The 26174-nt window shown below is 39.2% G+C and overlaps 1 protein-coding gene across 1 annotated transcript in view; it reads right to left on the minus strand.

Moving 5' to 3' along the window:
* The window catches only part of LOC139744367 (uncharacterized), a 39356-nt gene extending 22042 nt beyond the window's left edge, over window positions 1–17314 (minus strand). The window contains exons 1-13 of the mRNA XM_071654808.1: window positions 16444–17314; window positions 14387–14553; window positions 11988–12072; window positions 9657–9890; window positions 8875–9263; window positions 8795–8838; window positions 6682–6816; window positions 5809–6024; window positions 5002–5194; window positions 4292–4394; window positions 3646–3818; window positions 2292–2471; window positions 672–719 (exon numbers count right to left, since the gene is read on the minus strand). Of these exons, the coding sequence (XP_071510909.1) occupies window positions 672–719; window positions 2292–2471; window positions 3646–3818; window positions 4292–4394; window positions 5002–5194; window positions 5809–6024; window positions 6682–6816; window positions 8795–8838; window positions 8875–9263; window positions 9657–9890; window positions 11988–12072; window positions 14387–14553; window positions 16444–16551 (2075 nt within the window). The 5' untranslated portion in view covers window positions 16552–17314. The remainder of the gene's footprint in view (window positions 1–671; window positions 720–2291; window positions 2472–3645; window positions 3819–4291; window positions 4395–5001; window positions 5195–5808; window positions 6025–6681; window positions 6817–8794; window positions 8839–8874; window positions 9264–9656; window positions 9891–11987; window positions 12073–14386; window positions 14554–16443) is intronic.
* Between the last annotated feature and the right edge of the window lie 8860 nt (window positions 17315–26174).

The raw sequence follows: 26174 nt of genomic DNA on the forward strand, positions 1-26174 counted from the left end.
AATTACTAGATTGAAAAAAAGAAAAAGAAAAAAGAGATCACGTCTGGATAATAATAGAGAGATCCGGAAAAAGGGAAGGCTTGATCAGAGAAGTCGGACTGTATTCTGGGGGGGAGCTTATTGTTCATTGAAAGAGGCATCTGAATTTAAGGCTTTGATTCATAATTTCACAAGGAGATTCAAATCGAATGTGGTCTGTTTCAATCAATGTTTTCACAAGGAAGTCATGATTTTCCTCCCCCCCCCCCCAAAAAAAAAAAGCGGCAAATCTTCACAGCAACACAGTGCCGGGAGAGATGCTAAACAAACATCTGTTTGGTGCAGAATTGTAGTCACTGTTAGATAAAAGGTGCAAGGTTTCGGGTGAGTAGAGAGAAACGTTACAGAACACTGAATAAAAACAGGGGAGAATATTCACGCCTCCTGCAGCGACATGCATGAACGAACGCGCACAAGACAAAGACAAAAATGTACATTCCATTCTGATGATCATGCGCACACTACAACACAGTGCTGACAAAAATCGGAACAACTACTTTTTGAAATAGTTGCCTTGGTGCCAGTTTCAAAAAACGAGAAAAACAGAGAAAGAACAATTTTAGCTTTTAGACATCTCAGCAAAGATTAAGAAAATTTTGCTTTGTTGGTGCACAGATGATAGTTTTGTTTACCTGTGGATTTTTCGATAAGTCATATTACCATGACCATCGTCACGCCACCTGTTCAGCAAAGGACACAGAGTTTGATGAAAGGAACATGCATTAGAATAACCAGCTGATTAATAGAAGAGTTATAAAGCACCCTCAATGGGCAATGCATCCCCTCTCTCTTGCCGAGTTTGAAGTGATAGAGGGGGAGATCAGCATCATCACCTACTGACAACCAAAATGGTGCTACATAACTCCTTCAAACATGAGAATTTGAAAAGACCTCTTTCACGTTCACTATCAGTGTCATGCACATCATACACAATGTATCTTTTACAAGAATTCAGGCTTTAGTGAGCACTAGATTTTTTGCTGTCTATTTTACAATTTTACTTGGAATTTGCAGATTTAATCAGTCTTCATGGGCAGACAGTGTCACAGAATATTCTACCAACTAGGCAAGAAATATGGAGATGGCATGCTTGTTGAGTGTGATACCGGGATATAGGTAGAGTATTGTAGATACAGCATAATCATATATCAAGCCATGCAGGAGTTATCTCAACACTGAACAAGCATAGAAATCCCCACTGTGTAAAACAGCAGGATTTTCAAATCGGGGGATGGTGGCACTATGACTATGATTGCAATGACATTTAAGCAGAAGCATTCACATGTGCAATGACACAATTTCTGTATGAAAAAGCTAATACTACATAACCATTCAGTTTATTTCGAAGTATGCATAAATATTTCATCTTCTCCTTCTTCTGGTTCTATCGCTGCCTTCAATCCCGAAGATTATAATCAGCACAATCAAGAAATCCCTGCTATAACAATATAGCAGCGACAGCAAGGATGCTGCAATTCTATTCTACTCTACTGTTGTAACTCGATCAGTATGTTCATGATCTCAGCTGTAATTCTATTCTAATCTACTGCAATAGCTCTATTAGCATATTCAACACTTCAATGAAACATGCATGTTTAACATTAAAAGGCTGACAAACATGATTTCAACAGTCTGAACTAGTGGAGCAGCTATGGGCAATGTCTGAACATGCACATATCTAACATGACAATGCACACTCAGCATCCATGTTCATTCCTTCCGCAAACAAAGAAAAGCAAATAACAAAGCATGGAGTACTTTTTTCTTTATTCGTATCACATTAAAGACTGGTTTGAAGTTTGTCAGAATACCCAGAGCCCTTCATCAATACTTCCACATTAAGCACAGTCATATCTTCCAATATACAAAGCATATGATCTCTGCTGAGGACAAGTCATAGAGGGGTATTCATTTTACAATTGCATTTATCCTTTTTATGAAAGATGAACACTTTTCTCAGCATTCTCATTCCCATTTTTCATAAGAGTTGTCTCGACGTTAACCTTTAGAACCACAAGCTAGTGAAGATTGTGACTGCATGCCAATAGGGCACATGCACACACTTTCTGGACAGAATTAGTCATGACTAGACTCTGTTTTGAATCTTTACAGCCAGGGTAAAGTAGAAGGATGGAATTTGTCCTGATAGGCGAAGGAGAGACAGGCAAATTGAGATGTTTTTCTCCCAAAAAGATGCATGCATGATGGAACATTCTAGACACATCTACAATCACAAGATGGTTTGCACTTACTTGTATCTGGTTGTACCTGGGGCGACCATGGACCGCTGACTGGAGATGGAGTGGGGAATGGTAGGGGAGACCGGTGTCTGGATGTTTCTTCTGAAGTGGACATTGTAGTCAGATTGCTCGGGAAGGGCAAAGATGGGTTCACCCATTTGATTTCTGGGAGTGTATTCTGGGGTAGAATCACTGTAGAAGAGAGGTACCATAATTAAATACAGATTGAAGTGAAATACATCATATATCCATACAATCTTTTACATGACATCTTGCTTATTGAATGTCATAAATTGTTTTTGGTCTGGTTTTGGTTGTTGTCAATAGTTGGTTTGTTGTTGTCCTTGTTTACGGCTTTGCTTGTTTGCATCAGGTTATTTTATCCAACCCAAACAATTCAGCTTATATCAAGGAGTATTCAGATACAAGCAAATACAGTGCAGCTTTTAAGTGTTATCAAGATTTAACATAACATGAATAGTTTCCCTACACCAAGAAGTCTAACTACCTTGCCCTGGTAATCTTTGTATTGCCATCATCAATCGGAAAGGACTGGTGTTAGTGTAAGTAAACCTCACACATTCTGAACTCTGTAGTCCTTAGAGTGTAAGAATAATATCTGCTTAAAGGTAGGGGATACCTTTTACAGACTTCCCAAAATGCAGCAAAACATTAAATATGAACCTCAGGAGACTTGTTTAGGCCACTGCTGAGATATTTGGAAGTCAACAGTTATCTACAATTTGAATAATGCACAAAACTCAACTACTCAGTAGTTCTGCGTGTCAGCCACACTTAAGCCTTTTTGTTGCAGTCTTCTGTATTTTTTTATCTATAAACACAAATTTAAAAGTATAAGAGATGATGTAATAACATATAGAGTGTGTGGCAAGAATGTATATAGAAATGTTTGTAAGTTTTGATGAACTTTCTTCACAAAATATACATGATGGACACACATGCAGTGCATGGGTCTGCAAAGGTAGCCTAGTAATGTACCGGAATATACAGTGAGCCCCGAAAAAAATTCAATTCAAAATCTAACGGTCAATAAAAATGTACTAAATGTTACCTTCCACTTTCAATACTTTATGGGAGTTTCTAAAATGATACTCTCTTCAACATACCACTGTACTTATACCACTCTTCATTTGAGGCATGCAAATGAGATTCCCTACCTTTAACTTGCATAACCCAACTCAACACAACAAAAAATAACATGCAAGTAGCATTTATAATGTGTCTTGTATGTAGCTATAACACAATAATCATGCATCTTCTTCTAGCTGTTAATTAAAAAGAAAGTCTTATGATAACTCAAAAGCAATTAAAGTGTGTATCTAATATTGATTCTCACCTTGAAGACACCCTACTGCTGTTTGGAGGTGGAGTCATGCCTCCATAGGCGGTGGCTATACTGAGTGGGTGGCCGCTGGCTGGCTGAGTGTTAGGGGGCTGGCGGTTGGGTGCTGTGGACGGCCTTTTGGGGCTAATCTTGGAGGATGGTCTGCGGAATCCTGCCGGGAGTTCTGGGCCATACTGCAGGGAACAAAAGACAAACACAAAACATTTGGACAAATTATAAACAGCCTCAACTGGGAAAATTTTCTACATGGTCCTTGTCCAATATGCTCACTGTTATACTCTGATGTTGTTTTCAAAATACCCATCTATCACTCTACATTTTGTCTAAAATGTATTTTCAAGTATTCAAAAAGAAGAAAAAAAAAAGATACCGCTGAAGAAAATATATTGCAGAAATGAATAGAATGATGAAAGGGAGTACTCCAAACTACAAGACAAGCATCATTCTTACATTAATCTGGGACGTGTTATATTTTCTTCGTATTCCCCTTTATTCATATCTTCGTGGATGAACTGGATTATGCTGGAACAGAGTGCCATCTATAGTTTTCTTCTCTAGGTACGAATTACAAGGGTTAGCTATTTTGATCATCTTTGCTAGTACCTTACCTACCATTGGAATTTGTGTGCCATCACTATAAACTCACCGGTTCTCTTTCAACCATCATCTGGTCACCGACATGGTCTGCTAGTTTCACCACAGCTCCGGCTACAACTGTAGCCGGTCGCTCGCCTCTCCCACTGGGTAACCTGCACATAAGACAGCCATGCATGAATTAACCCAATTATTTCAGTTCTTCACGGGTCCTGCAAAATGTTGAAGGTACTTCTCAAAACCTGATTGAGAATTGGCATATTTGAAGGAACTATGCTAAAACTTTTCACCAATGGAAATGACTCACTTGAAAGTAAAATATGACTGTTAACGGACAGATGCATTGAAAAGTATCACACCATTATGAAATTCATAATGATTTGAATTTATAATGAAGTGCAATTGAATAAGATAAGGTACTCAGTCACATTTTTTAGATGACTGTTTTAATAGAGGAAGCATCAAACAAGGGATCTAAATGCCTGACTTTGCTGTTCATTGTTAAAAAAAAAAATACATAAAGCAAAATTATGCTCAATTCTCTAGTATTGGTGATCATGCTCATTTGTTAGCTTGTTTGTTTGTTTGTTTGTTTTTGTTTTGCTCTGAAGAGAATATACCAAACTAAGCAGAAAAGCTTTTGCCCACCTCAAGACCAGACTATATTTATGCACAGTCATCAGTGAAGGCTTTTAACAACTCAGTCCAAGGACAAAACAAATGCACAACAGCAGATATTCGCACACGGGATCAATGACCTACCTGGGGTTGCTTTCAGTTCTCTCGTCAAAGATAGTGACCTTTTTTGGTTCTACAAAGACCTGAGACTTTTGTTGCCTGCTCGCAGACCTCGGAGAGATATGGTTCTGCTTCACCTTGGGTTCATAGTCCGTGGTCATCTTGTAGAACTGTTCAAGAGACTGGGATGCGAGACTATTGGCTGGCATGTCTGGGGCTGTGGGAAGAGGACAGAATGAAATCCACACATTCATCTCCATCATCGCTTATCATCTTTTTTGCTCTACCAAGAATCATAACTGTGCTTAAGATGCTAATATGCTAGCAATCTTGGAATGTCAATTGCCATTTTTCTAATTCTGGAAAATCTTGTCATCTATCAAATGGCTCATGACATCATAATTATCTTGTCACTGCAATTGCAAAATGCATTTCATAGCTCTATATACATTTCATTTTAATGATAAAAATCTTTTGAAGTTTTCTGACTACTGGAGAGCTGCCAACATTCACCGTCAAAATCAGGAATATGCCAAAGAGCGATCAGGGAGAAACTTGTGTGTTACATGCATCTCAATAGGCAAAAATGATTTCCAAATCAGGGAGATTTCATGTTCTCTTCTCCAGACACACAGAAGTATATTACAGTTTTCAGGAAGCCTCCTGCAGAATCAGAGAAACTGGGTAGCTCTGCTATTGAATAATATAAAGTCCTAGATTTCACCAAGGGCTTGATCCCACAGTTATGGATGCATCCACGCCCAGTCCCACTGAAGCCAGTATGCGTCGGTGCATCCGTACTGGCTTGTTGGAGGACATTGTGAAGCTCACCATTGTCGGTGACGAAGGACTCCTGTGCAGCGTAGTTTGCAATGACCTGCTGGGTGAATCTCTCAGGGACCTCCGTGGTGACGACCCTGTCTCCACTCTGGTCCCGCATCAGCTCCTCGCTGGCACTTCTCAGCTGGTCCTCCTGGTATTCATTCCACTTCATCAGGTTCGCTGCCTTGTGCTCCTCTGCATGCTGGCTGCTCCTTTGCTGGTTTGCTACATTATTTTATTTCAGATGAAAGGACAAATTTGTATTCAGAAATTTTAAAATCAATGCTAAATCAGCATGAGAAAATCAAGCACAGCAGTTGCAGACTTAAATATTAAAAAATTGTTTAAATATTCACTTCAGTTCAAAGGATAACGCCACACTTGCAAAAACTGTTATTTTCACGTACACATACATTAGCAAATGAGGAGATCAGAGATATTTTCGCGAGGTGTTGCTTTTGTGATTTGACATCAAGGCTATCATAAGTGCACTAATGCCTGTCTGTTCACAATATATTTGCATGTTGATAAATTTGGGGCCCAACAAGGATTTGTGAAATTCACAAAATTTAAACCCTCATTAAAATAACAGCTTTTACAGTACTTTTGTTTTCATCTAATAATCAGTATCTTGCATTCTAAGTATTACATGTATAATATTGAAGATGGTTTGTTACGGTATGTATGTTATGGTTTCAACTCCATATAGAGTAATGATTCCTTTGTGTGTTTACCCAACAGCCATCTTGTCTAAATACTACACTTCTTCATAGCTTTCTTAAGCACAGAATCCACAGAGAGAGACAGACAGACAGAGACAGACAGACAGACAGACAGAGACAGACAGACAGAGAGACAGAGAGAGTGAGAGACTGGCCTTACCTGGCATGTTTGGCATGTCCACCTGGATCTTCAGCAGGGAGCTGTCACTCATCTCGGGAGACTGACCTCCCTGGTAGGTCTCGTCAAAGGTCACCTGGGCTACAGGGTTCACCAGGCTGGATATGGGTGGTGGTCCTGAGGGGTCGCAGGAAGAGAAAGCAACATTGAACAAATCTTAGTCATGAAATGTACCAGATAGATATGATGCAAGTGTGTCACATTGATAGCCCTGCAACAACTTAACTTAGCGGTTGAGATGAGGATTCAGGTTTTAACTTTTTGCTAGGTAATTACAAACCACTTATATGGAATATTCAAGAGCATACGCTTCTTAGAAGAATTCACAGTTAAGTTGATGAAAATTGGTTTTGAAATGGCCAAGATATCCAAAAACAAAATAAAACAAAGTGGTCCCAATGAATGGTGGGACCGAGCATCTATTAGGATCTCCTTGTTTTTTGGATATCTTAGCTGTTTCAAAACCGATTTTCATCAAGTAAAGTTTGAATTCCTCTTAGAATTGTACGCTCTTTCATACTTCATGACGGGTTTTTTCATTATGCCACAAAAAAAGTTAGAAACCCGAAGCCCCATCTCAACAAAAACTATACCACACCTTTAATGTCTACACCTTTAGACAAACCTTGATAAAACTAGAAATATCACTTAAGGTGATTAATACCCCCGCCCTGTGACGACAGTCTTACCCAAGGAATGATCTTTCCTTGATCTTCTGCCATTTAAATGCCGTTACCATGGCAATGCAGCTTCCGACACGTCCGAAAAATATGTCTTGCACATCTTCCCACCAAGACTATTGTGTGTGCCACATTTCATAAGCTTTTGTCAAAAACTGAGGAAGTAGTTCAATCCACAAGATCTTTCCTTGATCTTCCACCATTAATATGCCGTTACCATGGCAACGCAGCTTCCGAAACGTCCAAAAAATATGTCTTGCACATCTTCCCACCAAGACCAATGTGTGTGCCACATTTCATGAGCTTCAGTCGAATACAGAGGAAGTAGTTCAATCCGCAAGATCTTTCCTTGATCTTCTGCCATTTATATGCCGTTACCATAGCAACGCAGCTTCCGACACGTCCGAAAAATATGTCTTCCACATCTTCCCACCAAGATCAAGGTGTGTGCCACATTTCATAAGCTTTGGTCAAAAAACTGAGGAAGTAGTTAAATCCGCAAGATCTTTCCTTGATCTTCTGCCATTAATATGCCGTTACCATGGCAACGTACTTTCGGGTACTGTCAAAAAATGCGTCTTGCACATCTACAACCAAAGGCACACATCTGTACCAAGTTTCATGGAAATTGGGCAAAAACTGAGGAAGTAGTTTGCAACACAAAATTTTCCATCATTTTGGCTCATAATATGTGAGCTGTTACCATGGCAACATACTTTTTGTCACTGTCAAGAAATGTGTCATGCTGACCTATATCCTAAGACAAACATTCAATATGAATTCCATGAGAATTGGAAGAACACTGATGAAGCAGTTTTGCCATGAAGCATTTTGCCCTATATTTTACCAATAACATGCCGTTACCATGGCAACGCACTTTTTGCCACTGCGGAAATATGTGTCTTGCACATTAACATATTCAGATGAACATCTGTACCTAATTTCATAAAAATTGATCAAAAACTGTGGGAGGAGTTCGCGACGCAAGATTTGTACCCATTTTTGCCCATAATATGCCGTTACCATGGCAACGTACTTTTGGGTACTGTCAAAAAATACGTCTTGCACATCTACAACCCAAGGCACACATCTGTGCCAAGTTTTATGGGAATCGGTTGAAAACTGAGGAAGTAGTTCGCGACGCAAGATTTGCAACGGACCGACCGCCCGACCGCCCGACCGCCCGACCGCCCGACCGACCGCCCGACCGACCGCCCGACCGTCCGCTGATTCCTATATACCTCCTTCAAACTTCGTTTGGCGGGGGTATAAAAAGGACTGGTACAAAAAACTGTAGCTCTCAAGTCCCTTCTTGATAACAACAACATATGTCATCAATTAAACTTGATCTCTTTAAGGACACATGATGGTGGTTACATTATGACACTGTTAAATCGACATGGGTGTATACTCACTCTTGAAAAGTCCAACTCCTATCTTCTCCTGTGTCTCCTCTCCACTCGCCTCACTCTCTGCATCCTGGTCCTTGGCAGGCTCAGCGCCGTCTTCTTCTTTATCATCATCACCAACCTTTCCATCATCATCACCCTCCTCCTGTTCATCCTCTTCAACATTTTCCTCGACAGGGCCAGCATCATTTCCTCCAGGGCTCATAAGGGAGGCATTGGACTCGCTGCTGAGGGACAATTCCAGGGACTTCACAGAGTGGTCATCCTCCTCATCGCCCACCCCTTCCTCCTCCTTCCCCTGCTGGGCCGAGATCTGGGCCTGGCGGATGACGCCCATGGCGGAGGAGGGCCGATGCAGTCCCGTGGCCATGGGGGAATTGGCGCCGTTAAGGTACGCATTGATGTAATTGACTGCAAAGCTGGCATCGTCATTAGCATAGTCATCTGAGCGATGACTTCTGAGTGAGTTATGAATCTGAGGATGGGGACAAAATAGATGAAGGAAAGATGAAAAAAGCTTAATGTTTCCCTCAAAGCGGGACAAATATCAATGCCTTAGTGCAAATACTTTGTTCAAGAACAGCATACTTCAAGAGCACGGTCAACTTACAATATTGCAGTTGCAAGGTCTAATGTGTCCTTTTTTTATAACCATTTTCTGTCTTTATTCAAGAACTGACAATAAGACATATTTTATTCTTCAATCTTACAAAATATTCCTTTACATATGACAAGTTAAACTGAAAAAAGTGCAAAAATGTTCCTCACAGAATAAGAAATGATGATAGAATGACTGCAATTGGCAATTTTGTAATAAATGGCTTTCAGAAGTGACAAAGAGAGCAAACAATCTGTATGTCAGTCCTACCTTTGGTCTGTTCAGGCTTGGAGGAGCTGTTGTGGGTCTGCTGTTATCTATCCTCAGTTCATCAAGCTCACTTGACCCTTGACCTCGAGGAGTGTTCTGCTGGGACAGCGACGTCTGGAACCCAACCCTCTTCTGCAGCCGCTTGCCGGGTGGGTCAGAGTAGTACTTGATGGCATCGGCAGAGAACTTCAACTCTGGACGTTTGTAGAGCTGCTTGCCCGCTCCCTTGAAGTGCTGTAGTCACAGATTTATGAGAATTTTATGCACAAGTTGCATACACGGCATTTTACCACTAAATATGCAAAGCCATAAAGTTGATATGCAAATTAGATTGTATACTTTTTGCAATGCAATTACTGTAATCTAATTCAAACAAGCCCTTGGCTGGAATGTATGCCTGGGTGAGGTACATTAAACATAGTTCATTTGTTTACATTTCGAGGTCAACTCTCCTACAAGCACAAATACTCCTGGCAGACAGCTTGCCTCACCTAACTATGTAAACAAGTAAACAGTTATCTTTAGTTAAAATTACAACACCCCTATTGAACATCCTTGAAAAACACTGTAAAAGAATAAATCTTCAGAAAGTAAGTGGCAGAAAGAAATACATAATCAAGAAAATTTGGCATTCAACTTGGCCCTGCAAGCTTAAATGTACAAAACCTCTTTTTGTAAATACACAATAAATGTATGTCCAACATTCCAACATGAGTTTATCTCCAAACAGAGGATTGACACCAAGTTAACTGTCAGTTACGAGGCAGAATCCCTATATGGCACATTTTCTTGAAATATCTGTATAGATTTCTAAAATTAGTGACATTATGTCTTTCCAAGGCAGTTCCATGTGAGACTCCAAAATGCAATGCACAAAGTACGAAAGAGTCAGACTTCAACATTGATTAATGTTCTGGACATTTCACTTTCAGCTTCAACATAAACTGTAGTTAATGTTTGAACTCCTCCCCCCCCCCCCCCCCCCACTTCCCACATACAACGTGTACTGGCTCTTGCTTGCATCACAACTACATGTAGCCCAGCTATGGTACTAGACAGGTACTAGCATTACACATGAGAAACATGAAACAATATGCCAGGGTGCAACTCTTTATCAATAAATCAACAGAAGGCATGCCTTTGTTTGTTTTTACAGTTTATAGATTACTAAAGCTTCTTTTCTATACGGCTCAAAACTAACTGACCCAGTGAACAAGCACAAGAAACCTTGATGGTAAAAGGATTTTAGTAGTATCACATGACTTCTAAGCAAGTCATATATCGTCTAATAAAATTTTGATATTGTAATATTTTTTTCAACTTTCTGCAGTTCATGTGATACAAACACTTAAAGAAGATTAGATTGCCTACTATTTGTATGTTTACATTGAATTTTGATACAATTTTCTATTGCAGAGTTTTGCAGATCATTCAATAGACAAACTTTGATGATAATTTCAAGGGCTGATGATGAGGCTAGCATGACTTACACTTGTAGATCTTGTTTGCATGCCAAATCAACCAAATATTGGCCAAAAAGATTATGTTTACAACTAGAGTTAACATGTGTCAAATGAGCTCAAACCATGCAGGTTTTATTTGACAGGATTTTGGACAATATCCTCCATCTTTTAATCTCCTTGTACTTATCTTTAGTACATCAATAACTCATACTTTGTCTTTGTAACCATGAACATTAAGCTGTGTGCTACATTAGTAATGAACGCTAATATCTTCAGGATGTATGATATTTCTTACTCAATAAAAATTATATTACCAACGTTCAGTGACTTCATCAGTACACTCAAATGATTGACAGTCTGCAAGTATAATTCTGCACATACACCTAGTAGAATAACTTGAAGGGTTGGTATAGTATTGGTTGAGGCGAGGATTCAGCTTTTAACTTTTTGCGAGATACTTAGAAACCACCCTATGAATGTTAAAGAATATACAATTATAAAAGGAATTCATAGTTTGTTTGATGGGAATCGGTTTTAAAAATGGCTGAGATATCCAAAAACAAAGAAAAACAAAGCAATGCTAATAAAAGGATCACTAATTTGTTTTGAATATCTCAGCTATTTCCAAACCAATTTTTGTCAAAGAAACTTTGAATTACTCTTAGAAACATATATATTTTTTCATATTTCATAAGATATTTCTCACTATCACACAAAAACAGTTGGAAACCTGAAATCTCATCTCAACAAAAACTTTACCATCCCTTTAATGGATATTTGCATCACAAACACTCCATAACACATACCTACAGATCTGTAAGTCTCAAAATCAAGTACAATTATTGTACATGTAAATGTGTTAACTTACTGGCTCACAGTGCAGAACCTCTTTGTTGACTTGATACCAATGATACACTTTCTTGAGGTCATCTCTCTGCTTGATTCCAGATTCTCTGCAATGAAATGGAAGAGAATAAAGCAATATGAGTTCATGACTGATTGTTCAAAAGGTAAATATACAGTGTACAAGTACGGATACACAGTACAACAGATTGATCTCCCCATGTATACATTGTACAGCGTGTATTGATAGACTGATAGACAGAAAGATGAATGGATGGATTGATGGATAGTACAGAAAGATAGATGGATAGACAGATAGGAAATGGTGTACAATGGGCTGTATGAAGACATGAGCATGCCTGTACAAATGAACAAATGTACTACCAGTACCAGTAAAGCTTTGAAAGCACACAAATTGTATAAATGCAAAGAGAGAGACAGAGAGACAGACAGACAGAGAGACAGACCAACAGACAGAGACAGAGCAAAGAAAGTTTGTCGATCAACTGCATAGAAAATTGAATTTCATATATCTACAGGTGGCATGAGCACATTTTGGTTTATTAGACCATTGCTAACAAGTTCTTTTTGCCAGGTGGCTTCGCAAACTGATACATTATGTCCCTCATCATAATGCAGCCATGCCTGAAGTGAATGCAAATTGGCAGGTCTTGTACAAGACTTTCTAATATTGATCCACATTGCATTATTAGATCTGTTGGAGCTGCATTCCATCCTACATGCAGAGTGAGGCACTCTTTCCAGCTTCACTGAGCTACAACACCATCATGTACAGGCTTTACAATAAAAATTGATCCAGTAAACTTTGCAGGACATGAAAGCACCTGCCCATGGCAATTTACTGTCACTTTTTCTGTCTACTTCAGTGGCTCATCGATTTAAAGGTGTCATTCCTTGAATCATAAAATTGCTCGCATTGTCGAGCCATGCAGCATTATGAATGTCTGTTGTGTTCTACATGAAGTAGCAGTATATAATGTGTAAATGAATATAAATTATATATCAACCTGTTGAAGACTAGCTCCAAGTATTCTCGGGCTGAGGTAAATGGGAAATGCGTGTTATAGGAAAATCAGTCTGTCTTCAATGGGTTAATTATTTCCTTATTACTGGCAACCATTTGTTTTGACACACAGCTTTAGTCCCTTCAGTTAAACGCTATACATTTTGTGTTGCCTAATATTGTACACCGATAGGCTTTCTATTTGAAGCCCCTCGGTGACCTGGTAAATGCCTATTTATATTGTACCTTCTCTTGGTTTCTCTTCTCTAAGAAGACTGGCATGAAAAGAGCGAAGGCTGGCAGGATTTTGAGGAAAGCCTCTTCTCAAACATGATAACAAAAGAAGAGTATCCTTAGACAAGCTTTAAGACAGCAGTGAAAAAGAGAAAGAGAGAGAGACGGAGAGGGGAGCAGGGAATAAATGTACCGACAAACACCCAGTACAACCAAGAGGAGGGGATTGTCTTTTATGCTCCTTGCTTTGGGAAGAGGCAGGGGGAAGCAAAAAACTAAACTGAACATTCTATAATACAACCTCATGATTCATCTGGTCTCATAGAGCCTGTGATGATTTACCTTGAATATCATTAATGCATGCATTGTTGTACCTCATTTCAGTCAGTAAGGCATGTATTGTTTGCCAGTGCCGTACTATACTATGAATTTCTAAGTCCGCTTCATTTGAGTTTAATTGATTTTACTTCGAAACCCATAATACATAAGTGGCACTAAGTTAAAGAGGATAGCAAATTTAATATCCTCTCTCCCAGACTGCAACTCTCACAACAACAGTGGGGCCAAATGACTCTCTTTTGCTTCTTTTAGTTGCTTGGGGCTGACTTTGAGTAAACTGGACATACCAGTATTGTTATGAAAATCCTTCATATTGATCTCAGTTCATGTTTTGTGCAAAAATAATGAAAATGATGCAAAGCTGATATCAAATACTTTATTAATATCATATGCAAAATATTGGTGAAAGTCCAATGTACTGTATGTACTGAAGATGACAATAGATCTGCTAATTAGCAAATTGCCAGTTTGTAGGATGGTTTGGAAACCAATTTGGCCTGACAGGTTATTTGCTCTGCATAGGAACACAAAGATGTACCCAAATAAATCTATCTACATGTACATTGCATTCACACAGGAATACAGTGCACTTTCAGCATTAACTCTCAGTTGTGACTTCATATACCATGTCTATATTTTTATACTATACCATCTCCGTGCATGGGATGTGAACTCATTTTTCCAGGCATACACTTAAACTGGAGAAGTAGTTAAAATGAGAGAAATGCCATGATAAAGATGGGGGGGGGGGGGGGGTGGGGAGAGAAAGCAAAGCATTATCGGCATTTTTATCTCTTTGATATTTTTTTCTAGTTATATAGACTGACCTGCTGACTTCTAACATCATCCGGAGAAGAATGCGGAAGAATTGAGCGTCTTCTGCTTGCTGGGCTAGCTGGTTCTTGTCCTTTCTCGTCAATGAGGAGAGCTTGGCGTCTCTCTGGAAGCGCTCCACGGCTAACAGCATTGTCATGAATTCTGACAATTTAGTCAGCTGGTAGACCAGGTGTCAACAGTGGGGGGGGGGGGGGGGGGGGGGTGGGGAGAGAGAAAATGATACAAGTACAACATATACATAAAGTGGTCAGTACATGCTTGCTTATCATCAATCCAATCCTAAATTGAGATCTCGGTATATGATTAGTGCTTTTTATAAAATGTTCTAAAATGTGTTATGCAAACATATGAAACACCCACATCTGTAATGATTGCATACAATGTACGTGTACTTATCATATCCACTCCACATACAGGCAGTATCTCATCAATTTTTGCTGAACCTGCAAGCCACTACAATGTAAGATGGCAGAGTGACCACAAAATTTGAATCAGTGTATGCAAAGAAGTCGAATTTACCCTAAATTCGTACATATATTTGGATTAAGTTAATTCAGTACATACAGGGTGTATCAACAGTACGCATTGATCACTAAAGTTTTGGGAAACGAGGACAATTCAAAATTTATGAATTTTTAAAGTTTTGGTTCAATCCCACGGTGTCATGGGCCGTCATCAGGGGATTGTATGATGGATTTATTAAAGAAAAACATAAAATCTGTAGCTTTTGAATAAATTCTCAAATTTCATAAAACTTCATGTGTATTACGTACCGGTACTATTTCTTCAATCACTGAATCCAGTATGCTTTGAGGAAAATTTCACTGGCAGCTGTTATCACTTCATAATTTTTTCTTCTTTGAACTTTCTTAAAAAACCACTCTGGTGTATTAGTGCTTGTGTATATATATTTATGTTTATTAATGTGTAGATTTCCGAATTTCTATTCACCTTAAAATTCAACAATTGACACTAAGTTCATTCTTACAACAGCTATGCTGCAAAAAATGCATTGGGCCACACTACAATCCAGGAGGGAAGCTGCCATCAAGATAATGATGTACAAAATCACTAACAATCTCATAGCCATTAACAAGGACACCTATCTGAAACCAATGACCGACATCAGATTGCGGAATTACCATCCTTCCAAATATCAACCTCTCACAACTCACTCCACTAAAGATGTACAGTTGTATATAGGTACTCCTTCATGCCAACAGCAGCAAGGCTATGGAATGCACTCCCTGCAGATGCCCTCACCGCCACATCACTGGGCATCTTCAGGACTCGCATATCCGCATGTTAGCTCCACACTGGAGTTTTTTTTTTACTCGCACCATGTATAATATTTGCACAACCGTCCACCGGCATCACATACTCAAGTTTCATCCTTAGCATCATATCCAGAATTGGACTTTGCTGAGTACCGACGTAAACGTAAACGTACAAGCATGCTATCACTGCATCAGCTCCACTTTTCACCAAGAGTCATTAGACTCTATACAGCTCACTAAAGATAACAGTTTTTCATTCCTTTGCAGCAAACACCTTGCCCAAATCAGCTTGAATTGATGTGTATTTCAATTATTGAAAACCAGTTACATCTCATTTCTTGCATAGTAAGATATCACGGAAATTAGTATAAAATCCTATAAGCACAGTGGCATGACAAAAGAAATAGTTTTATCGAAAAACACATTAACCTCTGATTACTGAATAAGAGAACTCTGTTTGCATGATGTAGAAATTTTACTCTCGTGGCATATTCACACCACAGAAATTCACTCATTCACTGTCAAGTCTGACAGTGTTACAACACAAGTGTATGTGAACACCCCTTTGCGTTGACAGTCAATTAGAAGATTACGCACCGGCACTCTACAACATGTACTAGACTACTACTAGATCTAGTACTAACTAGTACTAGTCGACTACTGCAGTGTTCATTGTAGATCCACAAGCCCATACAAATACAGAATGGCCAGTTCGAAACTGGGTTGTAATTATGAAAAATTTTGCTCTGGTTTGTATTTAATGTACTCACCCGTGATCGTCGCAGGATCTTGATGTCATTCTCAAAATCGAGTCCCCGACTTGGGTCAAAATTAAATGTCCGAACATTACTCTGCTTGGAAGTTGACAGCGAAAACATTTTGATTCCACAGGGATTTTGTCTGTTTAGAACCTACAGGTGTAGAAGAATATTAAATATAATCTGTCAATTACTTCACCACCAGTCTTTGGAACAGAGGCATATAGGCATATACATGTAGCCAATGCATGCAAGTCTCGACTGTTAGCTGAGATTATGACCTCTGCTGTGAGCTGAGTCTGCTGTCAGTGTCACCTTCTTAGACTGAATTCACATCTCAAACTCTTCTTATTCCTGCTCGATCGAGTCTTTCCATTTCTTTTAAAATATTAAATACAGAAAGCTAAGCAAACAACTCTGCATGGCAGTGTCACTGTCAGCAGTCAAGATCCATTTGGTCTGAGGGATGAACTAGTCTAAACTAATCCACTTTTCTAGATGTATAAACATTAGATCTAACAGTGTCAGTGCCATCCAGTATCCGTCAATTCTAATTGGGTCGCGTCCTCGCTAGCTTTCACGCAGGTACCGATGGGCCGACCCCACTGGCTGGCACACCGCGCGTGTCCCGATCCCCCTTGCTCTGTGGCGTGTCACCGTTCATCGTTGCCGTAGGTACTGTGCGTGGAAAGCGGAATCTTGCTGTCGGCAACTTTGACGTGTCGAGTCGAGTATACAACAAACAACAACACAACAAAACTCGGTTGTCCACTAGAATATGTAGCAAATCCCGGAACTCCAACTCATATAGAACACGATAAAGTTGATTACAAGATGCAAAACAAATCCCTTTTGACAGAAATCATGATGAGATTCCACGCTACAAAAGTTGGCTCGCCGGGGATATTCTCATGTTACACACTAATTGGACTACTCCATTTGTCCGGTCTTGAGAGGGACTTAACAAAAAAAAGAACACCTGAATATCTCCAATGCAGTAGATTTCAGAGTAATTTTCGTGGAGATAATTATCTAAAAATAGTTTTAGGAAAGAAACTGCAAAATATACATCGATTGTTCAATCATGACAAATCTGAAATATTGACTCCGTTACAGCATCATACAACTTCAAGTACACGTAGAAAAATGGAAGCGTCCACTTGTTCGCTCCGATGTCACCGTTTCCAACACGACGTTGTGTCATGTGACCACCAGCTGCAAGCCAATAACAAAAGCGCTGGTGAACAAGTGGATGAAGGAAAGTGGATACTTTTACTCAGCCGATGATGATCCCGCGCCGCCTGAAAACACGCATCGCACTTTAAATATTGTACAAAAATCACATCCTCTCAATACAGTAGCAGAGAAAGAGTAAATATTAGGCATGTCATTGTCTCGATGTTTCCATGATATCCAACTCAAGCCACCGTGGTTATAATTCAAATGCGATAGTCCATACAATTATATCTTCGAAAGAGTGAGAAGTTTCACCTGGAGAGGTAGACGCTGTGTGGTATTTTCCCGTTTTGTTGTTGTTGTTTTGTGTGTGTGTGTTTTTTGTTTGTAGTGAGTACATGTCATTGGAATCTTGTCATGCTAGACTACACCGACCATTGCGTTCGTCTTAGATTTATTTTGTTTCAGGCTCATATAATAATTCGAGTTTTTATTCTGTTTTTGCACGTTAGAATTACCAATGAACAATTGTCATGACTCTTTTTATTCTTGTGGAATGTTCAGTTTTGGTTAAAGTAATGCAAAAAAAACCCAAAACAACCATTACAAACATATATTAGTACAACGGCTGCTATTAAACATCAGTGTTATCCATGTGAACAGATCTCATTTAATTTCATTTCGAATGATGTTGTTAAATCAAGGTCATACACTTCACCCTGGTGTCACAAAGCAGTCAAAGCAGTTTTTATTTCTGTGTTAGTGTATCATATTATCAATTAATCAAGAACCTGTGCATTTGTCTTCAACTCAGCAATGAGAAGCCAAGACGGTGGGAGAGACCGCCTCCTTGCGATAACAGTGAAAGTATCACATATCATATCTACTCTGAGGCAAATTACTCTTTCCATCTTTGGAATATGATCAAAGACTGTCGTCGTCCAATTAAGCCCAAAACGGATGGAAGTCTTAAAAATTAAAGAGCCATTGCGTAACATGATAATTTATACGGTGTTGAATAATTATTAAGGATATGATCAGAAAAAAAAATACTGACTGCCTAAAACTCCCCGAACATGGTGAGTTAGGAACGTGTGTCTATACCTGTATATTTTTACGTGTGTGTGTGTGTGTGTGTGTGTGTGTGTGTGTGTGTGTGCGTTCATTTGTTTGTGTTGCGCTCGGGTGTTGGGTAATGCTTTCGTCAATTGACAATGCCCAATGGCAAACATGCACACATGTTTCATGTCATCTTATACACCGACATTGGTTGCTTCCATCGAGCAACCGTTGAATATCATGAATCATCAAGGAGGTGAGACGAAATCATGCAGCATTTATTACCCCCACATACATAATAGTTCCTTACCCGATAGAATATCAAAAAGTTTATGGTTTGAGAGTACTTGGACTGGTTATTGGCTTTGAGACTATCTAGCTCCTTAATAACATTGGGATAATGTATTGATTTTCTCATTTCATGTACGCTGTAGTGCAGTAAGCTTTCAATGGAGCATTGTGCATTATGACATTTCAATCAGCATTCAGTCAGATTACAGATATAATGGGACTATTCGAGCTTCAGATGTAAATGTGTTTCCTTTTAGAAATATTCAATAACATAAGAATAAACTGATCGCCATAGGCGTAACACCATGATCTTCCAGGAGAGGCTAATACGAAAATGATATGAGTGTGTGCGTGTGCGTGTGCGTGTGTGCTGTGCGTGCATGTGTATAAAACTCGGTTCAAGTCTCTTGTGCTCCTTCATATGCATTTGACAAGGAAGTGATCAACATCTTCAGCAGCACAAATCCAAGAGAGATGATGCTGAACTTGACTAAGATAATTCAGTATATAGGTATGAGAAAGATACGAGCCTTTACATCATGGCTGATACACACCACGTTAAGCCAAACTATTAAGAGTAAAAAACAATAATCATAATTAAATTTACGGATCCGTCGCGGAATACGTACTGTCTCAGAGGTATATACTCTTTATTATATTTTTTTAGTAAAAAGATCCAATATATTTGCAATATTGACCCCCTAAAAATCCTAGCTATAGGCCTGGAATGTGTGTGTGTGTGTGTGTGTGTGTGTGTGTGTGTGTGCGTATGTGTGTGTGTGTGTGTGGTTACACAACACGTTGCATGAACAATTCTTTCATCTCTATCTCCCATATTTCCGTTACATCGACCTTAAATGGTATTCATTTGCCTGCTGATCGCTATTGATATTGAATATATCTGCGCTGATAAGTGAATAGTTCGTAGTCAAAATCTTGCATGGCATGCACTGGGTATCAATACTTATTATCAATAGTCACTGAGAGAGTTTGTCACTTTTTCTGACCACTGGTGCGTGTCAGAGCAAGTCAGCCTAGAGTTCGCTGGCATAAAAGTGAACAAAACAAAACCCTTGTGGGGAAAAAAATAGTAATAATAAAACAGTATTTGAACAAAAGAAGAGCGCGCCAGAGTCGTTACCATCTGAACCCTTTGAACAAAAGAGGCCGCCACAGAGAACGGCGAATCAGTCAGTTATGTGCCCTTGCAGTGGCTTGTACGAAGAGCAGCTTCAGTTCGTATCGCAGAAAGTGATCTCACATGTGCACGGGACGCTCCTCCAGCGCAACCATCAGCGAATACAAGACAACGCGAGTGGGCGTTGCTGGACTCAGGAGCAAACATTGACTCTCTATTCTTCCGAATATCGATCAGGCATCCCCTCAGGACCGCCACAGCCACCCGCGTGCTATGAGATGAAGTAGGGGGAACTGCAGCAGGTAAAAGATCACAGGTGATCAATGTAGCCGGTGAAAAGCTCGTATAATATATTATGAGTCACCTTGGGTGTGGTGTGATGCAGTGTAATTCGTATTACCACTACTGAGCGCATCGATGCTAATGAAGGTTGATGCGCCTCGGTCCGCTGTCACTAAGGGTAGAGGCGTCAGTAATCGGTCTGATCACCGAGCGAAACGCACTAAGGATGACTACAAGCTGTTACTGACCAAATCGACAGTGTTGATACACACATTATTGATGATGAATGTGATGCATTTCCATGCACACTGAGACACATTCGAGGCCGGAGATGTGAAATATATACGCATATTCCTACCTCTTTCTCGCATCATCAACGGCAGTGGTGAAAGAAATTTGGGACAAGCGTACAAGCCTTGCCACATTGCCACTGGCGTCGTCACTACAAATATCGGTTTCGTTTCTGAGCAATCTTTGAACCGGAGGTGAGTTAACAAATATTTAAGTCTTTCGAAATGCAATATGATGATCATGGCTGCAATCCTGATGTTTATTTATCGTAAAATTAATGTTTATAATAACTGCACATCTAAAACAAGGTGGTAGAGCTACATGCGCCTCCGAAGAGCCGGTCCTCTAGTAAATCCGACTGTTCAGTCTAGATATCTGGCATTTGATTTTTCGAGTACTGCAAAATATGAAGCTGAATAATGGCGAGGTTGTTTGATGTTTATGGGCGATTCTGCTGTCTGCTTCCACATAAAATGAAATGAGAGTAAGACTACTGGTTTCGTGTTTACACTTGCCACCTCAGGACACGGGCAAGTTCCCGTATCATCTCTCCTACAACTCTGGTAGTTCATGATGTGGGACATACTGCACTTTGAATCTGTTAAGTATAATCATGATAAATACAAGAAAGCGAAATTGATTATATTGCGTTGTTATATGATTAGATTGGTAAAACGTCGGTAAGCATAAGGTCGACCAAACAAATTTGTTTGCTGAATCAGAATCTGAATATGTAAACTTGTCGTCCCCTTTTTGCTTTGAGACAACAAATATTGATTTACATGGAAACCCCGTCAGCTTTCGATAATACGCTCGTTAACCATGAAGTCAAGGAGTATAAATGTCATTTGTAATGTGAGGTAAGATAAACGAAGCACTGAAACTTTGAAAGAGAAGTAATCTTTCTGATATAGCTTACATATATTCTAATGACTGGTGACTGATATTAATGATGATGGTAGATTTTTGATGATGTGCATTGATCGGTGTATAATTCAAGACCATCTCGGTGTATGTGAAAAGAGTCCACCCTATATCTGTATATCGCGAAGGTCAATGACGAGGTGGTGAAGGAGGTATCCATAGCCATACACTTTTCTCATTGACTTCCGAACAAGAAACAAAATAAAAACACTGTGGTATCACATTGTGCATTAGCCGACGCTATTTCTAAAAAGGCATCTTGATCAAAAGGTTATAGGGAAGCGATGCCTTTTTAGAAATAGCGTCGGCTAATGCAGCTGTTCGTTTTCTGACTCGGTAATGTTACAAAATATGAAGAGTATCATATCCCAAGGAAAAATATGAAGCTTCTCCCTCGCCGTTGATCCTTTCTCGATTAGCCATAAGTTGACTGATGATGTTTCAATTCAATTCAATTCAATTATACTTAATTTATTTCCACGCAACAACAGTGCCAGCTAATACAAATATAGAATATACATTAAATGAATTAATCGTGAACAATTTGTAAAAGATGCAAATCATAAATTTGGATAGAAATATCCTTTATGAAAAAAAAATGAATAGAGAAATAACATGTTCCATGAAGACGACGTCTGCATACACCGCCATGACAATAGCCACCGTTAATTAGCGTACGTGAACACGTCATGCTTCTGCACCAAGAACAGTGTGTTTTCGCTAATCAAAGAAATATCAAAATGACTTGGAAAACATTCATCACATATCAAGATGAATTAACCAAGAACTTGGCATTGCGTCTCGATTCCTACGCCTCATACAATTTCTAAACAATCAAATCTCAACCCCCATAATTATCACTGCGCATTAGTAACTCGGGCAATGAATACGTACATGCACCAATTAATCTACACCGACGTTGATTCCGCAGCTGACATTATTATATGCTTCTCTGTTTCAATTTGCGGTGAGAAGCAATTCGTCCCAGATCGTTTCCCACAAACACCACTCCATCCAACCGTGGTCACAGTGATTATACAAGCGAGAGGTGGGATGCTATTGAATTCTGTGGCTGGAAATGCCTCACACTCGACACATCGTTTGCTCTTTATGCCCAAAATTCTTCAGATTTTTCACATTCCATTTACAAACGAACTATTGTCATTTGCGGCTTTCATTCATTGTCTGTTTGTCCTCCCAACCCCCCTCCCCCCTCCATATCCATGGCAATATCAAAAGAAGTTATTTGTATTGATTTCGTGCAAAATATAATCATAGAACATCTGTTCTGATGCAAACACAAGAGGGGCTACTGAAAGGAGCACTTTGCTCCTTTCAGATGATGAAAGAGAGGAGAAGAGAAGGTGTAGGCAATTCGTGAGAACACCCTGCGACCAAGAACAATGCATTTACCATCATGTCAGTTGATATGGTGAGGCAGTGGCCATTTTCATCGACACTGTACCCGTGAAAAGTGGGATATTCTCTTAAATCTAAAATCATGATAGTGTAATTTCTTCCCCTGAAGTACGTTTTATGGTGTTCATGTTCGCGAGTACGAACACTACACTCGATGAAGCAAGCAAACACACACACACACACACTTAAGGTTAGCTGCTTGGTGATATAGTGGAATTTGGTTGTGCATCTGCGATGTCAAACAATTTTGTCGTCCGAATCCTGTCCCAATCATCAACAGACCCCAAATTCTGGCATTTTTTTGTTTTTTTTTTTTGGTCATTATGCTTTATTGATATGAGTGTATACATGTAGGCAACATTGACGTCACTAACATATTAGGTGGTTGGCACTCCGTTGATTTCAAAATGGCACGGTAGCAATTTTTTTGGGGAAAAAAGCGCAGCAAAAGCTGCACAAAAGCGTGTTCAGTTTCGCAAGACTGTAAGTATTGTGACGAATCAGACTACAAAGGGAGACATCTGCGGCATTAAAATCCCCTGTCGTTCCCGGAGAAATCCCGAACGGAGTGATGAAAAGCAGAAAACAAACCATAAAATACGAATCTATCACCATTTCATAACTATTGTCTGGTTTCTATGGATTGAAGATGTGAAAATAGAACTTAATGACGAAGATTTTTTTGAAGCATTATTCCCTTTTTCTTTGATGGATGGAGGTGGGGGGGATTTAAGGGGAGGCGTCAGCTTCATTCATGAAGGACACACAGAGCCATCAAATTAATGTTCTAATGTGACATCCTATACCTTGTCTAGTCGGCATCGCTCGTGCGAATACTATAAGTGACATTGGTTGCGATAGCGACGATGATCAAATTGACAAAAGAGCCAACAACTGGTTACCCGGATGGCAGCGGTTCTCCCTGTTGCCCCGGTGACGATGAAGGAAGTTGCATTCGAAAAGCTGGCTGAAAAGGAATAGAGCAAAAATCAATTTCAGGGGTGTGAAGGGGAAGTGCAATAACTTCCTCATGAGGAAATTGATGAAATAAAAGGGATTACCTCCTGAGAATTGGAGGTCACACTTTGAGGTGATGATGATTGATTTGATTTGATTCTTATTTGATTCGATTAGATTTGATTTGATTTGATATCATCATTATGTATATATTATCACTGTACATTGGGAGTAGCCATATTTTGGGGGAGAGTTTTAGATAATGTCCAGGCATGTATCAACTCTTATAGACCCTGGGCTGACAAAATAAGATGGATTAACGCAGAGAGAAAGGAGATGCAAATATCAAAACTCATAGTACCATGTATCATAGGATCATAGCAAACAAGCACAGTCCTTTGTTTAGGTTATGATATGATCGAGTGAATCCAAACTGAACTGCCGGTCAACAAACCAATGTATGTATTGTAGTCACACTATTGACATGACACTACCAACGTGATTCGGTACATATCCTCTCGTGTTTACCTTATTCACCAATGCAGAATATGCTGTCTTTAGAAAAAAAAAAAGGCTGACAGCGTACATAACCAGTAATCAATCATGCTCATATAGACGAAGCAACGCATAATGAATATGACAGACGTGTTACATGGAGTGTTTCGTGCCTCTTAAAATCGAATTTCAGTCTTGTGAACCAATCTAAGAGATATTATCATCGAAAGTAAGTGGGTCATCTTCAATGATTTTCTTGTCGCGATCTTTCATTTCGTGTTTCTCTGCTTAACCAGCATGTTTGTTTTCAGCCAGTGAGAATTATAGTTACTGCCGTTTACGCCGTACAATTCGCGATATTTACCAGAAATATTTTGAAGAGCAAGAACACCAACAAAAGATGGTTACAAACTCTTGCAAAGTCTCGTGTTAGCCAGAGCCGTGCGTAGAAAGCTGACGGGGGGGGGGGGGGATAAGGGGATAACACTTTTTAAAAGTAAATTATATTCTCTATTTGAATGTCGTTCAATATCGGCATTCGCACGATAGTTGCAAGGAACGAATACATTGAAAAAAAAAACCTCAGCTATATTTTCCACTCACGTAATGTTGCCTAATTGGACATTAATATATATATATATATATATATATATATATATATATATATATATATATTTACCTGCAGAGAAAGTTTTATGTTGATTCATATAAACAACAAAAAAGAAACACTTGTATAACCTAGCATGTATGTGCAATAGTCTTACTATACAGACTTAGACATTATTGTCTTACGAAATTCACCTTGATCAATATTTGATAAAACTCATCGATATCTGCTTAATCGTATACACATGAAAAGACAGCATCAAACAAAAGCCTGCTATAAACTACAATCTCACAAATCATAATACAACATACACATAACGTAAACACACACACACAACACAACACATACGGCACACACTAAAACGCAAACACACAGCGTACACACATACACACACGCACACACACACACACACACACACACATATAGGCCCTATATACACACAGACTATAATATGTTTACGTTCATTATTTTGTTCTGAAGTCAGATTTCTTTATTGATTAACAATCTTATCTGTAATGCTAAGCAACAATCATTGAATGATATCCTGTAAAAAATCACAGACGTGGGAAAATGAGAGCCAAATATTACGATATCGTTATTCCGACAGTTACCAACAGAAATTCATGGGAGAGAGAAACAAGTTCTCAGCGCTTGTGTACAACTTCCTACGGTAGATGTTTGACAAGTATTGCCCAAAGTGTGGGAATGTTAAAAAAAAATCAGAGTGTCTCTGATTTCGTAAAGTACAAATTGTCTGAATAAATGAAACCAACAAGCAAACAGACCCGCAGTGCAACTCTCGTCATTTTATTTGGTGTCTGTTTTGAGCCATTATGACATGTATGAATGGACACCATGGACCCATTCAGCTGAACCTAATATTCTCTTTTATATCACTATATCTATGTCTTGAGAATTGATGGTAGTTACACACGTGAGAGATTTGGCATTGTCAAGCGAAAGAATATTCTTGTCGTCACGCAAATACTAACAGCATGAAAGAGGTAGTAAAAGAAAAGGGAAAAAATCAAAACATAATGGACAGCGTTGTGTTTAGTATGTGCATATTGGAGTGATGATTGGGTTGTTTACGTCATAGCGACA

This window comes from Diadema antillarum, unplaced genomic scaffold (genome assembly GCF_040938485.1).
Source record: "Diadema antillarum isolate AM-2024a unplaced genomic scaffold, OU_Dant_1.0 seq00001165_RagTag, whole genome shotgun sequence".
NCBI classification, from domain to species: domain Eukaryota; kingdom Metazoa; phylum Echinodermata; class Echinoidea; order Diadematoida; family Diadematidae; genus Diadema; species Diadema antillarum.